This window comes from Acomys russatus, chromosome 21, assembly GCF_903995435.1.
Source record: "Acomys russatus chromosome 21, mAcoRus1.1, whole genome shotgun sequence".
Taxonomy (NCBI): domain Eukaryota; kingdom Metazoa; phylum Chordata; class Mammalia; order Rodentia; family Muridae; genus Acomys; species Acomys russatus.
Genome location: NC_067157.1, coordinates 8,984,510 through 9,004,741, shown reverse-complemented (window position 1 = coordinate 9,004,741; position 20,232 = coordinate 8,984,510). Strand labels below are relative to the sequence as shown.

The 20,232-nt window shown below is 46.6% G+C and overlaps 1 protein-coding gene across 1 annotated transcript in view; it reads right to left on the bottom strand.

Moving 5' to 3' along the window:
- Positions 1-20,232, bottom strand: part of Afg1l (AFG1 like ATPase) — a 160,620-nt gene that overhangs the window by 125,694 nt on the left and 14,694 nt on the right. Inside the window, exon 2 of the mRNA XM_051164152.1 lies at positions 10,883-11,106. Coding sequence (XP_051020109.1) covers positions 10,883-11,106 — 224 coding nt within the window. The remainder of the gene's footprint in view (positions 1-10,882; positions 11,107-20,232) is intronic.

Sequence of the window (20,232 nt, the reverse complement as noted above, 5' to 3'; positions counted from 1 at the left end):
TGAAACCCTGTCTCAAAAAAAGCGAACAAACAAGAAAAAGCCCACTTGCACATTGACGCTCTAGATTCTGGCTTTCGAAACTACTCCTTTGCTTTAAATGCTGTAAACACAAAGTGACTGGTCCAGTTATTTACATTTAACGATCTAGATCTTCTCTTTTTGTTGTCTATGTTATTAAAAATTTAACATTAAAAAAAATGATTCAAGGTGCTGGGCACACGATGCACCCATGTAATCCCAGCACTCGGAAGGCAGAGGCAGGAGGAGGGCACATGCAAGGCTAGCCTGGGCTATATAGCAAGACATTGTCTCAAAAACTAAAACAAAACAAGTTTTTTTTTTTTTTTTTTTTTAAATGCTATCCATAATGATCCATGGTGGTTCTAAGCTTTCTAAGCTAAAAGGCGCACGCCCTCTGCCTCTTGGGATCATCACCCTCTGCTGCTCCAGCAACAATTTTCATTAGGGCGACTAGGTAATAAGGGTGGTGCTGTTAAGTTAAAAAGTATTGTTTTTAATTTGTTTAAAATGCAGGAATATTACTTTTCCTGTTTCCCCATCTCCCCCCACCTCGACTGCATTATTATCTCCCCAAATGGCAGAATCAGAGACAATGATTCCAGCTGGAGTGTGAGCATAATTACATCTTTTAAAAACTGGCATCACAGCATCCTCCACGTGGACCACTTTTGATAAAAGTACATCCTTCAGGTTTCTCCAGATCTTTAAAAACTAAAAAAGAACTATATGCTAGCATCCATAAACTCCCTTTAAATGAAAATGTTTTTTAATGGCTTTAGCTGATTTTCAAAAGAGCCCTCCTAACCTAAAGTACATCAATTTGTTCAGTTTACTAGTATAATTAAGCCTATTTAAGTATCTAAATAAAGGGGCTTTCAAATTCTACAACAACACACACAAGAAATGGCTTGCAGAGCAGCAGCTAGAAGCCAGCCGTGGAGCTGTAGACAGAACAAGGATGTGTCACCTACCCCAGACACCTTCAGTGTGTGTGTGTGTGTGTGTGTGTGTGTGTGTGTGTGTGTGTGTGTGTGTGTGTGTGTTTGTGTGTGTGTGTCCCTTGCTCAAACCTAGTCCTGTTGGCTTAATGTCGTCATGGAAAAAAAGCTGCTGCGGCAGAGTGACAGGAGGTGGCAAATTCAGAAACTCAAACCCACACAGCTTTGCTCTGGTGTGGACACAGCCCCAAGTGTGTGCATCTATCCACTGACTGCCAGCATTTATACTTTAAGTTGATGTAATAAGCTGTGGGGTTTAAGCGTCCGATGGGAGGGAAGGCGGGAAGGAGAGAGAAGGGAGGAAGGGCGACAGGAGGGACTACTAAGCCTGATGGTACTCGCTTATAGTTCTAACTAGCCAGGAACTGAAGCAGGACTGGAGCCAAGAACTAGCCACCAGCCTGGTAAACATCGAGAGAACCTGTCTATACAGAGGAAAGAAAACTAAACACCTGCGCAGTCTCTGATTGTAGCAAAATATACAGATATAAATGTTTTTTAACTTTTTAAAGACAGAGCCTTGCTAGGTAGCTCAAGCTAGCTTCAAGCTTTGCTCTTCCTTCCTCACCCTCCTGGGTGCTGGGACCTTAGGGACCCCCTCCGTGCCACTGGGAGACAAGTGACAGGAAGTGATTCTCCAGCAAACACTTCCTGGTCTCTCGCTCCTATTTGAAACTCTGACCCTGGCCTCTGTCAGTGAGACACTAGGACATAAGCACAGTTCTCAAAATGATCAGCAACTCATTAAGAGGAAGTGATTAGGGAGAAAAAAAACCAGCTTCTTGCTGTGAGCTCTGAGAATGACGCTGGGATTGCAGGCATCCTCTCTACCAGCTAGGAACTATTGCTACAGACTCATTCCCAGAGACAGACACAGAAACACAAACTCCCGGGCACATAGACAGGCCCAGAGCTACCACACTGCCCTCAAATCAACATAGAATTATTTCATGCCTCTTCCGTGACGGCTTTGTTACTTATTTTACTCATTCACGCTACGAAGACGGATTGAACATTAAGCACCTACTCTGTGCCAACCTTACAGGCTTGAGAAGACCAAGAAAAGAAAGGAAGCAAAGGCACGTGTGGGCAACAGAAGACGGTCCCTAAAGAGGGTGACACCACATGTCTTTAATTCCAGCACTTGAGAGGTAGTGACAGGTGGACTTGGACTCAAAGAAACAAAAAAGTAGCATATGTTAAGAATATTCTTGGGCTGGAGAGATGGCTTGGTGGTTAAGAGTGGTGCCTGCTCTTCCAAAGGTCCTGAATTCAATTCCCAGCAACCACACAGTGGCTCACAACCATCTATAATGTGATCTGATGCCCTCTTCTGGCCTGCAGGTGTACATGCAGGCAGAACACTGTATACATAATAATAAATAAATCTTTAAAAAAAAAAAAAAAAGAATATTCTTGATACAGTGCCAAATGGGATGAACGGGACCATGCTGTAGGAGAGATACCACACTCCTTTGCTCCACTTACAAGCCAAGCGAGCGTCCAGGGAAAGCAGGGTCACTGAGGCCCAGTGGGGCGAAAGCAAGCCAGGACAGCTCATGGTGGTCTCCATCACCACTGCAGTGACGCGGTGCCTCAAAGCTGTGCGGCTAGCGTCTCCCCGGGAAGCGAGCCACCCACAGTCATGACAGTGTGCCCCGAAACAGGCATTCAGCTGCTGGACTCTGCACACTCCATGGACGATGGAGCATGCAGATGGCAAGGGGGAGCTTTTCTGTTTGTTGTTTATATGCCTGTTTATTCATTTGGTTGGTTGTTGAGAAAGGGATTCACACAGTGTAGGGTGACCTTGAACCCCCTATGTACTCTAGAGAGAATTATGGCCTTTCTACCTCTACCTCCTGAACACTGCAGGTATAAGCACTCACCAGCAAGCCTGATGCTGAGTATGGTAGAAGGAAAGAACAGCTGGCCTCCACTGGAGCACTCTCCCACACACATACAGACAAGAACAGATGTAAAGAGGAGAAAAGTAAAGCCAGTCATGGTGGCGCACACCTTTAATCCCAGCACTCGGGAGGCAGGCGGATCTTTGGGAGTTCAAGTCCAGCCTGGTCTACACCGTGAGTTTGAAGGCAGCTAGGGCTGTTACACAGAGAAACCCTATCTTAAGAAAGTAGGGGAAGAGGAGAGGAGAAGGGAAGGGAGGGGAGGGGAGGGGAGGGGAGACCAAACAAGAAGAGAAGTCAAGTCAAGTCACTGAGGCCTGAAAAGATGGCCCCGTGAGTGAAGACACCTGTAACCAAGCTTGACAAAGTCCAGGCTCTGGGATCCACATGGCAGAAGAAGAGAAGTGACTCTCAAAAGTTGTCCTCTGACCTTCACACATGCAGTTTGGCACACTCATGTGTGCATGTTCACACATGTACACACAAAAGACAATGTAATAAACAAACAAACAAACAAAACTAATTTTGAAAAAGAAACCCTTTGAAGGAAAATATCTAACTCTTGAAAAGCTTAAAGGAATGTAACATCTTAGACAGTGCTTAAAGATGCCAACTGCACAGGAAGTCATCAGCAACAGGAATCTCAAGGACAGCTGGAAAGGAGCTCAGCAGGGCTAGCTTTAAGGGGGAGGTGGGACTAAATGATTGCATCCTGTTAAAGGCTCTGCCTGCCACGCCCTCCCCTCTGCAGTGGACTGACCCCTCTGAACACTCTTAGCAGAACCCGTCCTTTGAAATGTGGCGCTTAGTGCTGTGTTTGGTCAAGTTACTGAATGAATATATGAATCAGTAGAAACATGAAAATAGAAAAACAGTGGCTGAAAAGTGGTTGGGGAGGTAGCTGAGTGCGGAATGGAGGCACACGGCTGCAGCCCTAGGGCTCGGGCTAGAGGCAGGGAGCTCCCAGGGCGCACCGTCCAGCTTGTCTAGCCAGTCAGTGCCTCCCGGATTCCGTGAGAGACCTTATTTCAAGGTGTGAGGTGGAGGACCGGTAAGATGGCTCAGCGAACAAGAGCACCTGCCGCCGAGTGATCTGAGTTTGACCCCTGCGACCCACATTGTAGAAGGAAGCCCCCCAAAATAAATGAAATATGAAATAAAAAAACACATAGCACTGGTCATCTGAAAACACCAAATGTTGAACACACGCTTACACACATGCACACATGCAAACACACACCACATACACACACAGAAGAGGAAGGAGAATGGGGTAGATTAGCTGAGCAGTGGGAAGTCAGAGTCTGTCAGAGCAGAGCACGTAGCTTTACAGCTGACCGCGCACGTATCCCCTGTGGACAAGTTACGCTTATTACCAGCCCCGAGGAGAGCACACTGCTCATAGCTGTAGGTGCTGCTACGTGTTCACACAGCTGTCTGCGCGGCGTCACACAAACCAGAGTGGCTTGCTACGACATCACTAGTAGGTGAGGCTTTCTCACCCAAGATCATCTCACAGAAACCACCAGCGCATATGCAGCCCGTTGCTGAGCAAAACGGGCCTGCGTGCAGCATGACTATAGGTGGACGCCCCAGTCTCACTTCCTTACAAACGGGCTGTGAAGTCTCCTCCCAAAGGGTGAAAAACCCTGGTGCCTGCACAGCCCTGATTAATGGAGAAAAAGAATCCAAAGCTATTTAATTCTCTCCCTCCCTGACTCCAGAAACGCTTGATTTGGCTGTGTAAAAGTAATTCTAATTATAGTGATTTACATGAACTACTTATCATTTATGCCTAATTACCTCCCAGCACAATAACAATTATGCATACATTAAATGTGTTGGATTAACCTGGTTGTAAGTTTTATTTGGTAACAAAGTGTCCAGAAGCTTCCATTCTTCGCAGTCCGATGATCCTGGGGCACAGAGGACACTCTGAACTTTGTCAAATGTTTACTGTAGCATTGCCAGGTGAAAAAGGTACGTTCTATTTTTATATGATAGTGCAGACTTACGGACATTTTCTTAGGACTACAATAGAAGTGCACCAAAGTGGACCTTTAAACATCTACAAGAGCTGGGCCTGGTGGCGCACACCTGTAATCCCAGCACTCGGGGAGGCAGAGGCTGGTGGATTGTTGTGAGTTTGAGGCCAGCCTGGTCTACAAAGCGAGTCCTGGACAGCCAAGGCTACACAGAGAAACCCTGTCTCGAAAAATAAACAAACAAGGAGATAGGTCTGTAGCATCTTTACAGTCTTCAAAAAAGAAAGCTTTACATGTGTTTTTCTCAAACTATGTCAAGTATCTTGAGTCTTGGGCTGGAGAGAGAGGCCAGTTATCAAAGAGTTTGTTACACAGTTCAAATCCCCAGAACCCACATGGAAAGCCAGGTGTGGCACTCCACATCTGTAATGGCTGCTCTAGGAAAGTGGGAACAGGACAGTCCCTGGGGCTTGCTGGCCAATAGCCAATAGGCAAGCTTCAGTGAGAGATCTCAAATAAATCAATAAGGTAGAAATTTGAGGAACATGGTCCAAGAACATGCAGTTGTTGGAGGTGAATTCTGAGTGCTTGTGAGAAAACCCCAAGCAAGCAAGACAAGAGTCCCGTGGCCTGAGCTTTTTTGAAAAGCTCGGATGTGTTCTTCGAAAGTGCTTGCACGCCCTCCCCGGCACATGGCGGCCAGCGTGAGCTCACTTGAGGTTACTCATTACTACTGGCTGTTGCTATTCGTTTATGCGCCTCTCTGGAAAAGCATGCTTTTGCCATGTACGGCTTCTCCTTGTGATTATGCACTTGACTCACGTGACTTTAACCCCCAGAGTATAATTTGTCTGCTGCTCTGAATAAAGTTGGCTGTTGCATGAGACTGTAGTCCGCCTCGGGTTTAGGCCCCATTCTCACAGGTCCCTTGGCCAGCTAGAGCAGTAAATAGAAAGTGATTGAGCAGGACAATGAAACACTGACTTGTGTCACCCACACACATGTACACATGCACCTTCACACAGATGTGCACATACACCTCCACACATGTGTACATTCACCTCCACACACACATAAACATACACCTTCACACACATATACATGCACCTTCACACATGTGTTCATGCACCCACACATGTATACATGCACCTTCACAGGTGTACAACTTCACACTTGTGTACACACATGTATACATGCACCTTCACACACATGTGTACACACACCTTCACACGTGTACATGCACCTTCACACACGTGTACACACACCTTCACACGTGTACACACACCTTCACACACAATGTGTACACACACCTTCACACATGTGTACACACACCTTCACACACGTGTATACATGCACCTTCACACACATGTGTACACATACCTTCACACATGTGTACACACACCTTCACACGTGTACACGCACCTTCACACACATGTATACATGCACCTACACACACGTGTACACGCACCTTCACACATGTGTACACACACCTTCACACGTGTACACGCACCTTCACACACGTGTACATACACCTTCACATGTGTACACGCACCTTCATGCACATGTGTACATGCACCTTCACACACATGTATACATGCACCTTCACGCACAATGTGTACACACACCTTCACACACGTGTACACACACATTCACACATGTGTACACACACCTTCACACATGTGTACACACACCTTCACACACGTGTACACACACCTTCACACACATGTATACATGCACCTTCACACACATGTGTACACACACCTTCACACACGTGTACATGCACCTTCATGCACATGTGTACATGCACCTTCACACACAGGAACACAAGGGAAAGGAACAACAGAGTCAGGACAAGCCTCAGCTGAACATCTGTGTCCTATTAGATCATGAGGTAAAGTGAGTCTTGCTTGTTTTTTTCTTTTTCCATTGTTGCTTTTGTGTTTGTTGTTTGTTGAGACAATGTCTCATATAGCCGGCAGCCTAAAGCTTCCTTCATAGGACAGGCTGGTCTAAAACAGGCGCAGATTCTCCTGCCTTGGCCTTCTGAAATCTGGGAATCCCAGATGTGTGCCACAGTGTCCATTTTTAGCTGGTTTTGCCCTATAACGACAGTCCTGAGGCAGGCTAGAGGAGGGGTCTAGTTTGCTCGATTTTGAAGACTACAGATCAAAACTGCATGGTGCTGGCTCTAGCAACAGCGCGCTGTGTCTGTCTCACCACATGGTGAATGGCATCATCCCAGAAGCACGTGAGGGGCACAGTTTACAGACAGCAGGAGCTGTGGTGCAGCTCAAAGAGCACTTGCTTGGCACGCTCCAGGGCCAGGAGTCGATGCCCACCAATACATGCCCAGGCACAATAGACCAGAACTGTAACCCCAGCACTCACAGGATAAAAGGAGGGCAGCAGAAGTAAGCCCGAGGTTATCTCAACCACACACTGAGTCCAAGGACAGCCTGTGGGTCTCTCTGTGTAGCCCTGACTGTCCTGGACTCGCTTCGTAGACCAGGCTGGTCTCGAACTCACAGCGACCCGCCTCCCTCTGCCTCCCGAGTACTGGGATTAAAGGTGTGTGCCACTGCGCCCTGCTCCAGCTCCATCTCTTGAAAGCCCCACCACTTCCAAATTCCCAACAAAGCACATCCCCAGCTCATCATGTGTCCTTATAAAAAGAAGCCCAAGGGAGTTCATCCAGCCTCTCGTCACCCGAGGACACAGACGCAGGGCAGAGGCAGCAGGCGGCAGCCATCGCCAGCCGCCACTGAGTGCCAGAGCTTTCATCATGAACCTCCTAGGTAATCAGCCGTGATGAATGGCCTCCCGTTTTTATACTTTCCACCTCTAAGTATTTTGTTGTAGCAGCCTAAAGTGGCAAAGACAGAGGACTGAAGGAACGGCAAGGTGCCACAAGGCCTGATTATAATGGAAATTTATCTCCTTGCTATTTTCAAACATGCTATTATTTTTCAATACTTCTCATTTCAACACAGAGGAATCACTATTCCTTTTATCAAAATACAGTAGCACAATGCTAGCCTTTTTATTTATATAAAAAGCAAGACTTTGGGGAGGGCTGGAGAGATGGCCTAAAGGTCCCGAGTTCAATTCCCAGCAACCACATGGTGGCTCACAACCACCTGTAATGAGATCTGGTGTCTTCTTGTGGTGGGCAGGCACACGTGTGGGCAGAATACTGTATAAATAATAAATAAATCTTAAAAAAAAAAAAAAAAAGCAAGACTTTGGGGCTGGAGAGATGGCCAGGAGGCTAAGAGCATTTGCTGCTCTTCTAGAGGACCCTAGTTTGATTCCCAGCACCCACATGGTGGTTCACAGCCATTGGTACCTACAGTTCCTGGGGATTGGACGCCCTCTTCTGGCCTCCAAGGGCACTCCAAGCATGTGGTGTATAGACACACATGCAGGCAAAACACCCACATACATAAAAGAAGAAAATAAAAATATTTTTTAAAATAAGACTTTTTTTTTTTTTTTTGGAGACAGGGTCTCACTATGTAGCTCTGGCTGTCATGAAACTCTCTGTGTAGACCAGGCTAGCCTCAAACTCATAGAGATCCACCTGCCTCTGCCTCTTGAGTGCTGGAGTCAATAGTGCTACACCCAGCATAAGACTTAAAAAAAATACTCATAAGCATTTTTTTTCTTCTTCAGTATCTATGAGGTTTTTGGGTTTTGTTTTTTGTTTGGTTTTATTTTCAGTACTGGGGATAAAAGCCAGGGTCTCCAGCATGCTAGGCAAGATTCCATCACAGACCTAGTGTCCCAAATCCTTCAAGAGCATTTTAAAAGTTAAAATTGCACTTGGGAGGCAGAGGCAGGCGGATCACTGTGAGTTTGAGGCCAGCCTGGTCTACAAAGTGAGTCCAGGACAGCCAAGCCTACACAGAGAAACCCTATCTTGAAAAACAAAAAACAAAAAACAAATTTAAGATTGTTGGCTGGGTGTGATGGTGCATGTCTTTAATTCCAGCACTCAGGAGACAAAAGCAGGCAGACCTCTCTAAGTTTGAGACCAGCCTGATATACCAAGCAAGTTTAGGGCATGTCTTAAAAAAAAAGAAAAAAAGAAAGAAAGAAAAGATTTCAATTATAATAAATAAATAATAATAAAACTACTTTCATTGGAGTTTTCTGGTTTGTTTGTCATCTGTCTGTGTGTGTGTGTGTGTGTGTGTGTGTGTCTGCATGAATGCCTGCCGTGTATAAGAAGATGCCTTTCCGGCAAAAGAAGTCATCAGATCCCCTAGAGCCTCTACATGGGTGCCCTGGAAGAGTAGCAAAGGCTCATAACCCCTGAGCCATCTCTCCAGCCCCTCATCAGAGTTTTATATAAACTACGACTGCTGTGTGTTACCCGGCGCCTCCTTTCCTAAAAGCCTTACAGTGAAGGAATGGTTGGGCTTGGGGAAGCAACGGAGTGGTGGCCAGTCAATCTAGCAGGAACTAGCCTCTCGGTGTACTAAAGACACTGCCTCTGGCGATGGAGCACATCCCACAGTGGGATAAGGTGTGAGTGTTCCTATGGTGGCCGAATTTCAGCAAAAGCTCAAAGCGGAAGAAAACAGGAAGCAAATGCTCCGTCCACCTCTAGGAGCTCACATCCACACGGGATTATTTTAAAAGGAAAAACTAGGCAGCCCTGGCACAGTGGCGCATGCGTGGTACTCGGTGGCTACTGTGCCCACAAACATGCGAGTCCCGGATTTAGTCCCCAGTACCACGCACCAGAAGGGGAAAAAACTGTCAGAGTTTGAAGCCAGCATAATCTACACAGCAAGACCCTATTAATCAATTAGCTAGTCAATTAATAAGAAATAAGAAGACAAAGGGGGGATTGGTAACAGCGATAAAGGCAGAAAGTCGTTAGCTGGGTACGGAGAGCAAGGAAAGGTCATAGAGGCATGTTAGGCTTGAGTTCCGAGGAGATCGCCCTCCATGGCGAGTGAGGAAGTCCGCAGGCAGCGACCACAGCAGGGTGTGGAGGAGCCTGGCACGAACCCTCAGAAATACAAGGGTACGTAGGACAAAGTCAATTTGTGCCCACTTGTTGCCCACAGACGTCCAGGCTGGGCACTAGAAAGATGGCTCAGCAGTTAAGAGCGTCGGTCACTCTTACAGAGGACCTCGGCTCGGTTCCCAGCACCCACAGCTGCTCATGGCTACCTGTAACTCCAATCGCAGGGAATCTGGCGCCCTCTTCTGGCCGCCACAGGCACGTGGTGCACAGACATCCATGCAGACAGAAGACTTACACGCGTTTAAGTTATTTTCTTTTTTTAAGAAAAAGGAGGAAGGGGCGGGGGGAGGAGGAGAAAGCCAGAATAACAGAGTAAGTTGTAGAGACAAAGCTTCGTTCCGTATGGCCTCCGTGGACCCATGAAAAGCTGTCCAGAGAGCATCCTGAACGCGGGGCAAGGGGGTCTCAGCGAAAGGCAGGGGGAGGCGGGAGGTGTTTCCCAAGTCACAAGAAGACAAGGGACACCATGAGAGTCCCCAGGAGGCCTTTGGAACGTACCAAGGTGCCCTTCAAAACAGCACTAGCTAGCAACCTCGCCAACTGTACCACAGTACCTAAGACTCTGTTCACCCCGCCTGAGAGTCAGAAGCAAAGCTTAGCAAAGGACAAGAGGAGAAGTGGTCACACCCTTCCTGCTACTTTCCAGGATGAGGCGTGAGGACCTAGAAAGGAGAGTGGGGTTGGGAGGTGGGGATGGAGGGAATCGCATAGAAACTTTGTTTAGCCAGGACTACACGATTTAATAATTATGAACCTGCTTGAATCTGTGAAGGTAAGGGAGCGCTAAGAGACATCAAAAGGACAGAAACAGGGAGCCAGCCAAGCCTATGGAAAACCTTCATGTGGGTTCTGGGCTGTCCCCACCCCCTCCCCACCCCCACCCCACCCCCCACAGCACCAAATCCTTTTTAGGAAATTCAAGAACCTCACCTTTGAAAAGAGCCCTTCTTCCTCTATGCTGTATCCTTTAAGGTCCTCCTGTAACTTCTGCAAGCACTGAATGACTCTTCTCTGGTGTCCGTCATCCCTCAGCTCCTGAGCTTTGATCAGAAAGTCATAGTGGTCCAGAGGTCCGTGGCAAACAGCCAAAGCTTTTGAGTGGGCCTCGGAAGCAGGTGTTGGGCGCACGCCCTCGGATGTCTGGACCGTGTAGGCTATAAACAAAAACATACAAGATTTTAGACTTCATTCGTTCATTTAGAGAAGGTCTCTGCTAGCGGACCAATTCCCTACACAGCCGAGCGTGACTCTGAGCTGCAGATTCTCCTGCCTTTGTCTCCCAAGGGAGGAGATGACCAGGATATTTGGTCTTTGTTCCTGGTTCTTGTCAAGAGTTCCTAAAAAATAATCCTCTGAACTCCCTGTGTAGGGAGGGGTTGGAGAGATGACTTGGTGGTAAGATACAAAACAGAACTCAGCTCCACATGGAGAGCCTCACAACTCCAGCTCCAGAAAAGGGGCGGAGGGGGGGGGGGCGGCCCAGGGGGGAAATCTGATGCCCCCTTCTGGCTTGTGAAGGTACTGCACTCAAGTGACAAACCAAAAAAAAAAATTTTTTTTTTTTTTAAAGGAGGCAGAGAAAGTAGCAAAAGGCCATTATAGGCAAAGCTCTATAAATTTGAGGTCATAGTTTACATAGTAGACTACACTGGTCTACATAGTAAATTCCAGGCCAGCCAGAGCTATAAAGTAAGACCCTGTCTCAAAGAAATTTTAAAGGGGGCAGGAGAGGTAGCTCTGCAGAAAAGAGCATTAACTGCTTTTTAGGAGGGTCAGTTCCCAGAATCCACATCAGGCAACTCACAGTGATCTGTAGCTCCAGTTACAGGATACCCAGCACCCTCCATGTAAAGAAATGCATATAAATCCATATATACACATAAATAATGGTTTTTCAAGACAGAGTTTCTCTGTGTAGCCTTGGCTGTCCTGGAACTCGCTCTGTAGGCCAGGCTGGCCTCAGACTCACAGAGATCCTCGTGAATCTGCCTCCCAAAGTGCTGGGATTAAAGCAGCCACCACCACCCAGCTAATCTTTTTATTTTTAAAAACATCCTTTAATTCCCTGTGTGGTATGTCTTCTGTTATTCACAATGATCCCCATTCTGACTTAGACAGCTTCAAGACAGAGATGGCAGTCAAAGGATAGAGCAAGCACAGAACTCTGGGGCAGGCAGGAGGCCTAGGGGCTGAGCTCCATGTGGGGGCAGGGCTGGGAGGAAGAATGCCTGCTTCACGCTCTCTTCTCACTTCTCAGGGCATCTTTATAATAAATGAGTCATAAGCTTGAGCTATGTGAGCTCCTTTAGATAAATACCAGACCTGAGGTGGGAGAGGTTATGGGAGCCCCTGAGTCCCTAGCCTGCCAGGCAAAGGTGTGGGTGACCAGGACTGCCCATTTGTGGCCAGCTAGGTTTGGGAGCCATGTTCACTTGGGAATCTGCTGTTCATTCCTACACATTGAATTGATTCTTGGAATTATACCTGATATTGATGTCAGAAGCTGGGTAGTGGTGGCACACCTTTAGTCCCAGCACTCAGGAGGCAGAGATAGGCGGATCTCTGAGTTCTAGGCCAGCCTGGTCTACAGAGTGAGTCCAGGGCAGCCAGGGCTACACAGAGAAACCCTGTCTCAAAAAAATAAACAAACAGGAAAAAAAAAATGAAGACTCTAACAATCAGAGAAAAATGCTCTTTTCCCTTTGTTTGTTTGTTTGTTTGTTTGGTTGGTTGGTTTTGGTTTTGGTTTGTTGGTTTTTCAAGACAGGGTTTCTCTGTGTAGGCTTGGCTGTCCTGGAACTTGATCTGTAGACCAGGCTGGCCTCTGCCTCTGCCTTCTAAGTCTGGGATTAAGGCGTGCACCACCAAGCCAGGCTTCTTTTCACTTTCTTAATTTTCTGGAGTTTAACCAAGTTAGGAAACCTCAAAGCAATACTACTTTCTTCACCTCTTTCTCACAACCTCTTCACTCAAGAACACTCAATCTTGTATCCTTCCCCTCCTCCCCTGCCTGGCACACTCCCTAGCTCGGACTCTTCTTAGCTCTTGCTCAGGTCGCCTTTCATGCCCTCCCTACCATCACACCCCCTAGAATACCTTCCACCAACCCAAATGCGGTTCCATCAACATCCTGTTTGTATCAACAGACAAAGCTGCCACCCATCCTATGGCCTTAGCTGGCTTTCTTTGCAACTCTAGAATCAAGTAACACAACATTCCATAAAACCAGCCCATGTTCCAGTAGGCTGGGCAGAGGACATTGGTTTCCCAAAGTGCTGAAGAAACCAGAAACAAAACCAAAAGCAACCTGCTATAGGCTTTGACATTCTGTTTAATGAGTGGTTTTCATAGGGCCAGCTTTTTTATATACAGAAGTCTCCCATTCAATTTAGGCCTAGCAAGAAGATGTACAGTGGGTAAAGTCGCTTGCCCTTACCTGATTTCAATCCCAGGAACCCTCAAGAAGATGGAAGGTGGGTTGTGCTCTGACCTCCACATATATGATTGTGGCATGTACCCGTTTACACATGCACATCATATATATGCATAATAATAAACAAAGTTTACAAGTCCTCAATTTGTTAAAGAAAAGCGGGAAGAGAGGAACACACATGTACCCATATCACTCTTATTTCCCACATGGCTACTTCCCCACCTTGTAAGACCACATTAAGTACAAACAAGATGTAAAGGTTAACACAGATGGCCTGAGGCTGCCATTCATAACAGTGACTGCTTACAAGAGTGGCCTTTGACAATACCTGAGTTACTGGTATGTGTGTGTGTGTGTGTGTGTGTGTGTAAAAGAAAAGAGTAATGCTCTACAAACACTATACCTTCATTGTGCATCTACTTTCCTTCATCCAATCAGAATTCTGGTACATTCTAGGCAGCCAGGACCTATAACCGCCACCATAAAGCCTTATGCTGGCCCAGCGAGATGCCCCCTCTGCAAGAGCACTTGCGACCAATCCTGATGGTGTCTGTTTAGAGCGCCTGCGTAGTGGGAGAGAGAGAACCCACTTTCACAAGCTGTCCTCCGACCTCCACACATGTGCCTAGAACAAACTCTGTAGACCACGGGAGCCTTGAAGTCAGAAATCTGCCTGCCTCTGTGTCCCCAGTGCTGAGCCAGAAGTATGCACTATTGTACCCCCACGAGATGGCTTTGAATCTTCTGCACACCTTTTCGAATATCCTGTTCGTCATTAGCAGCCACTGTGCTACGTCATCAGCTTTCCCTCTCTACTTCCTAACAGTTGCCTTTTCTCTTTTCTTTCTTTTTGTTTGTGTTTAGAGACAGAGTCTCACAATGTAGCCCAGGCTATCCTCCAACTCACAGTCCCCCTCCTCTCTGCCTTCTAGAGCCTGGGATTCCCAGTGTGTGTCACCACACCAGGTTTTCTACTCATTTTTTTCTATCACTCAATTCTCATCTATTTTTAAAACATCAAAAATAACAGCAAAGCGTCCTGAGCCCCATTGTTATGGGCCGTGTGGCTCCTCCCTTCCTGTCACAGCCACTGGTCAGTCACATCCTGGTGAGATGGCTCCTGACCAGGCCCAGAGGGACTCCCACTGGCAGCAGCCACTGCTTGGTCTTCCTATCCCCGTTTGCATTTGTAAAATATTTTCCTTCTAAGGGCTGCGACTAGGAAACCTGGGGACAAAGCACGCGATGTCGCTCCCAGCTTAGCATTTCCTACTGCTTTTACCAGTGCTCAGCAATCACCTTCACTTAGAACTGCACACAGTCTCCTTTTTACAAAAGAGAAATTGAAGATGAACTAAGGAAGAGGCATTTGCTCAGCCAGTCAGGAGACGTGAAAAGAGATTCTCACTGCAAGATGCTCAAGGCTGAGATTGGCCAGCCTGGCCCTGGATAGCAGCTGTATAAATTGAAATACAAAAGACTTCTCCAAAGCTGCACTAAATTAAATCTGTTACTACATCAGTATACACAAATTATGTAATGCCGCTACCATATTATTTTGATTTGTATTAATTTGTCTTATTGTGCTCCAAATGGACAGTGGGAAAATGCCATTCTGAAGTGCCACACACTAATCTACAAACAAAAATGGAAGATTTTAGAAGCCCAAAGAAGTCTGTGTGCTGTTCTTTCTAACACCTCAATGTTATACCTTATGTCCCTGCTTTGTGCAAACCGAGTTTCTGGAAGATTCAGCTATACCCCAGAGCTCACTGTATATACAGCTTAGTCAGAGCTGGATGTAGTGGCAAGTGCCTGTCATCCCAGCTACACGGGGGGGGGGGGGGGGCAGAGACAGAGAGGGAGAGGTGGTTAGAACTAGGGTGCCACTGACAGCTGGCCCAGTAGTTAAGAGCAGGTGTAAGCACAGCCACTGACCTTTACTGAGCATCTTCTATCTACAAACTCATGCTATCTCCACACCACCCAGTAAGACACATACATCATGCCAGCTTGAAAAATAAGGAAACTGCTGCACTCGGTGGGCCGGGCCCGCACTCTCAGCACTTGGGAGGCAATGGCAAGAGGATCAGGAGTTCAAGGTCAACCTCGACTATACAGCATGTTCAAGGCTAGGCTGGCTACATTAGTCCTTGTCTAAGGAAACTGAAGCACAGAAAGGCTTAGTAACTGGTCCATGTTCCTGGGTCAGGAGGCAGCGGCAGCGTGGGCAGCACCTGTACCCGGGAGTGCAGAAAGGGAAGGAACTCCATCTCTGGGGAGCCCTTTGTCCCTCTAACCTTCAGTCTGGGCCCTCAGTCACAGTACTGTCATTTCCCCTGGCAGCCTCTGATGGCCTCCCTCACCATGACGCTCAAAGTGACACCTGATTCCGCTGCGTCCCCCAGACCTCTTCAAAAGCAGGAATTCCTTCTCCTCTGCCTTCACTCTTTGGCAACAACAAAGGACGCGCACGGGGCCTGTGGAACGTGAGGAGGTATTTATAGGGGTGGAGCCATTATCTCTAGAGAGTTTGGGACATTAGGCAAAGTGGTAGAGAAAAAAACCAACTAGGGAGCAGGAAAGATGACTGTGTGGTTAAAAGCGCTGGCTGCTCTTCCAAAGGCCCCAGGTTCAATTCCCAGCATGTACAGGGCAGCCTACAGCAGTCTGCAATGCCATTTCCAGAGGATGCAGCTCCCTGACCTCCTCAGTGTGCAGGCAAACACACAGCCAAGTCATCCATATGCACAAATAGATAAAAATTTAAAATACAAAAGGAAAATCCAGCAGGAATTTTTTTCTTCAAGAAATATTTTTTTTTTCATTTTTCCTTCAAGAAACATTAAAAAACTGTCCCAACCTTGGGGTTTAGCTAGTGACTACAGATGGTCACAGCTACTGGAAACCTGAGGCGGGCACAACTTGAGCCTGGGAGTTTCGGCCAGCTTAGGCAGCGTGATGCGGCCCTGTCTCAGCAAAGGGAAAGGTAGGAAAGAAAGAGGAGTAAAGGGGAAAAAAGAAGAAAGGAAAGGAGAGAGAAATAGAGAGAAGAGTTAGAAAGATTAAAAAAAAGGTCCTCCTGCCATCGTTCCTCACTGTCACCATGGTGTGCACAAATGTCCCACTAGATGCTCTCAAGAGCATCCACAACACTGAGAAGAGAAGCAAATGCCAGATCCTCATCAGGCCGTGCTCCAAGGTCATCAGGGGGTCACTACTGTGTCCATAAAACATGGTGTGAACTGGACATGGTTGTTGAGCACCGAGCTGGGGGAAACCACTGTGAACCTCACAGGTAGGTTGAAGGAGTGTGCAGTGACCAACCCTAGATTTGATGTGCAGCTTAGAGACCTGAGAAAATGGTGGAATAGGCTGCTCCGCACCAGCCAGTTTGGCTTCACTATACAGATCACCTCAGCTGGCATCATGGACTCTGAAGAAGCAACACAAATCCACACGTGTCTTCGTCGGTGTCCTATTGCTGTGAAAAGACACTACGACCAAGGCAACTCTTATAAAGGAGACAGCACCTAATTGGGGCTGGCTTACAGGTCAGAGGTTCAGTCCGTTGTCAGCATGGTGGGACGCATGGCAGCGTGCAGGCAGGAGAGGGAGGGAAAGAGTCCTACCTAAGGCCACGCCTCCTAACCCCTGTCAAGCAGCACCACTCCCTAATGACCAACCAGTCACATCTATGAGCTTATGGGGCCATTGCTATTCAAACCACACAACACAGGAGGTAAAATCCTGGGACTCATTGTCTAGAGTCATAAAACATAAACGAAAAACCTCTATGGACTCAGGTGGGGAATAAAAATGGGGGGAAAGCCCACGAGAACTTGAAGTTACTATTTTTTGGCAATAGTAGGGATCCAACCCAAGGCCCTGTCAATGCTAGGCAACTGCTCTACCACTGAGGGGACACACATACTCACACACACTCACACACACTCACATACACACTCACACACACTCACATACACACTCACACACTCACATACACACTCACACACACTCACATACACACTCACACACACTCACACACGCTCACACACTCACATACTCACACACACTCACATACACACGCACTCACACACACTCACATACACACGCACTCACACACACTCACACACATACTCACGCTCACACACGCTCACACACACATACTCACACACTCACACACGCTCACACACACTCACACACTCACACACACTCGCTCTCACACATACTCACACACACTCACACACACTCACACACACTCACACACTCACACACTCACACACACTCGCTCTCACACATACTCACACACACACTCACACACACTCACACACACACTCACACACACACTCACATGGCCTTATAAAGGTAGCTATTTTTTTAGTTACTTCTTACACAAAATTAGCAAAAATGTACTCAAATATGAAAAACTTTTGCGTACAATTTGTCTAAAGTAAGACTGTGCTAGAAAACATTCCATGCCATGCGTGGTGGTCTGTGCCTGTAACCCTAGTTACCCAGAACCACAACTTTGAAGGCAGCCTAAGAAATTTAGCGAGACCTTATCTCAAAATAAAATCAGAATGGCCTAGCTAGCCATGGGCTCCATCCCCATTATTACACATATACACCAAAAAAGAAAAAGACTCTATGACAATTTCTGAGCACCAAACATCTGAGAACTGGGCTTGGTGTGCAAGAGGGAGTTCAGGGGGCCACAGAAAGATCAAGGGTCACCAAGAAGATAGAGGTGGGCCAGTCTCTGTGAGTTCAAAGCCAGCCTGGTGTACACAGTGAGCTCCAGGCCACCAACCAAGGCTAAATAGTAAGACCCCAGCTTCCTCCCTCAAAAAAAAAAAAAAAAAAGAAAGGAAAAAAAAAAAAAAACAGAAGAAGGACGAGGAAGAGGAAAAGGAGTGGGAGAAAGAGAAGGCAAACAAAAATGCATAACTTAAAACACTAAAGATAAGCAAGCTATCACACATCTATAAAAAATATAGAATATTTCCGAGGTAAAGAAAATCTTTTTTTTTTTTTAATCTCCAGGACACTCCAAGACAGATACATATCCAGAAATAATCAATAGGATTTGTGATTAGTCTGCCTATTTTCAAACCAGGCATCAGTGACAGTTTGTGCCTACAATTCCAGTGCTTAGGTAGGTAGGTGTGTGTGTGTATGTGTGTGTGTGTGTGTGCACGCATGTGTTATTTGATATGTTGAGTGTGAGCATGATCGTGTCTCATCACACATGTCAGGTTAGAGGACAGCTTCCAGAAGTTGGCATCTTCTCCTCACATGAGAAAATTAAAATAACTGAGAAGGTCAGGTGAGCAGAAGCCGCCAGGATGGGGAGAGAAAGGTGGGAAGGCCAGCATGTCCACCACCTCATTAAAGCCACCAGATGCTACGACAACTGCTGTGCTCTTGTTTCTTGTGGCCAGGCAACTGAGACTCAAAGGCAACCATCTCTCAGGCTCTCCCTGAGCTCCCTGGTCAATCAGTACCTGACTTTCTCCTTACTGACACTGCCCTCCAACATGGTAGAGTCGCGGGCCATCACCACTGCTGACCAAACTCTTCCGAGACCCACTAGAGTGGTGGCTTTGTCAACTAAAAGCCCAAAGTCAAAGGGTCAGTGAGAAACTCTTTTCATGTGAGTCTACAAGCCCTGGAGTTTCACAAAGCTGACTTAAAAAAAAAAAACTGTGAGGGCAACTAGATTTATGTATAATCATATGTGTTACATATATCATACAGATATCACATGAAAACAGAAAAAGCATAGCCCTCCACCACACCACGCTAGATCACAATGGAAACTCAAAGTGTCAGTGGCTACAATAAATGGATGAACCTGCTAACACTGAATTTAGCCACTACTTTAACCAGAATTATCTGTAAAAGAACCAAAAAACAAAACAAAAAAAACCCTAAATTCTTTCAGCAGTAAACAACTGGAGATATGCAGTGTCTACACTACAAGGCTCTGTGCGCACCCCTGTGAACGCGGAACCCGCTGAGCCGGATGACCTGACCTGTAAGGAGCCGCACTCTCAGAAAACTACAGACTTGGACAAAGACTCGGGAAAGACGGAGGCTGTGAGATCACAGAGTCAAAGATAGCAGCCTAGGTCCGGAAGTTAAGGGAGGGGATGAGAGGAAATGATATTTCCACGGAGATCAAAAGGACACAAAGAATTCAGCTGGGAGCCAGGGGAAGGAAGGGAGGAGGCACACTGGCCAGCCAGAAGGCTCAGACACGCAAGACAGTGGGCACAGACTCTTAAACCAAGTTCAGTGTGGCTCTGGAGTCACATGGAAGGAGGGACCAGGACTACATTGAGAGATCCTATCTCAAAAAAAAAAAAAAAAAAATCTAAATAATAATATCAATCAATATGCAAGGTGCATATGAAAAACATCAAAAATCTTTCACAAAGGCATAAGCAAAATAAGAAAAAAAAAAAAGAAACATGTTATAGGAACTAAAGATAAATCATTCATTGTACGTTACCATTTATTCCCAACTAATTTTAAAAAACTAAATACTTCCTGCTGGGCGTGGTGGCGCACGCCTTTAATCCCAGCACTTGGGAGGCAGAGGCAGATGGAGCGCTGTGAGTTCGAGGCCAGCCTGGTCTACAAAGTGAGTCTAGGACAGCCAAAGCTACACAGAGAAACCTTGTCTCAAAAAACCAAAATAATAATAATAATAATAATAATAATAATAATAATAATAATAATAATAATAATACTTCCACCAAAATCCCAGCCTAAAATCCTTAGAGAATAACAGAGGACGGGCTATGGCAATGGCTCCACTGGCCAAGTGTCTGCCACCCTA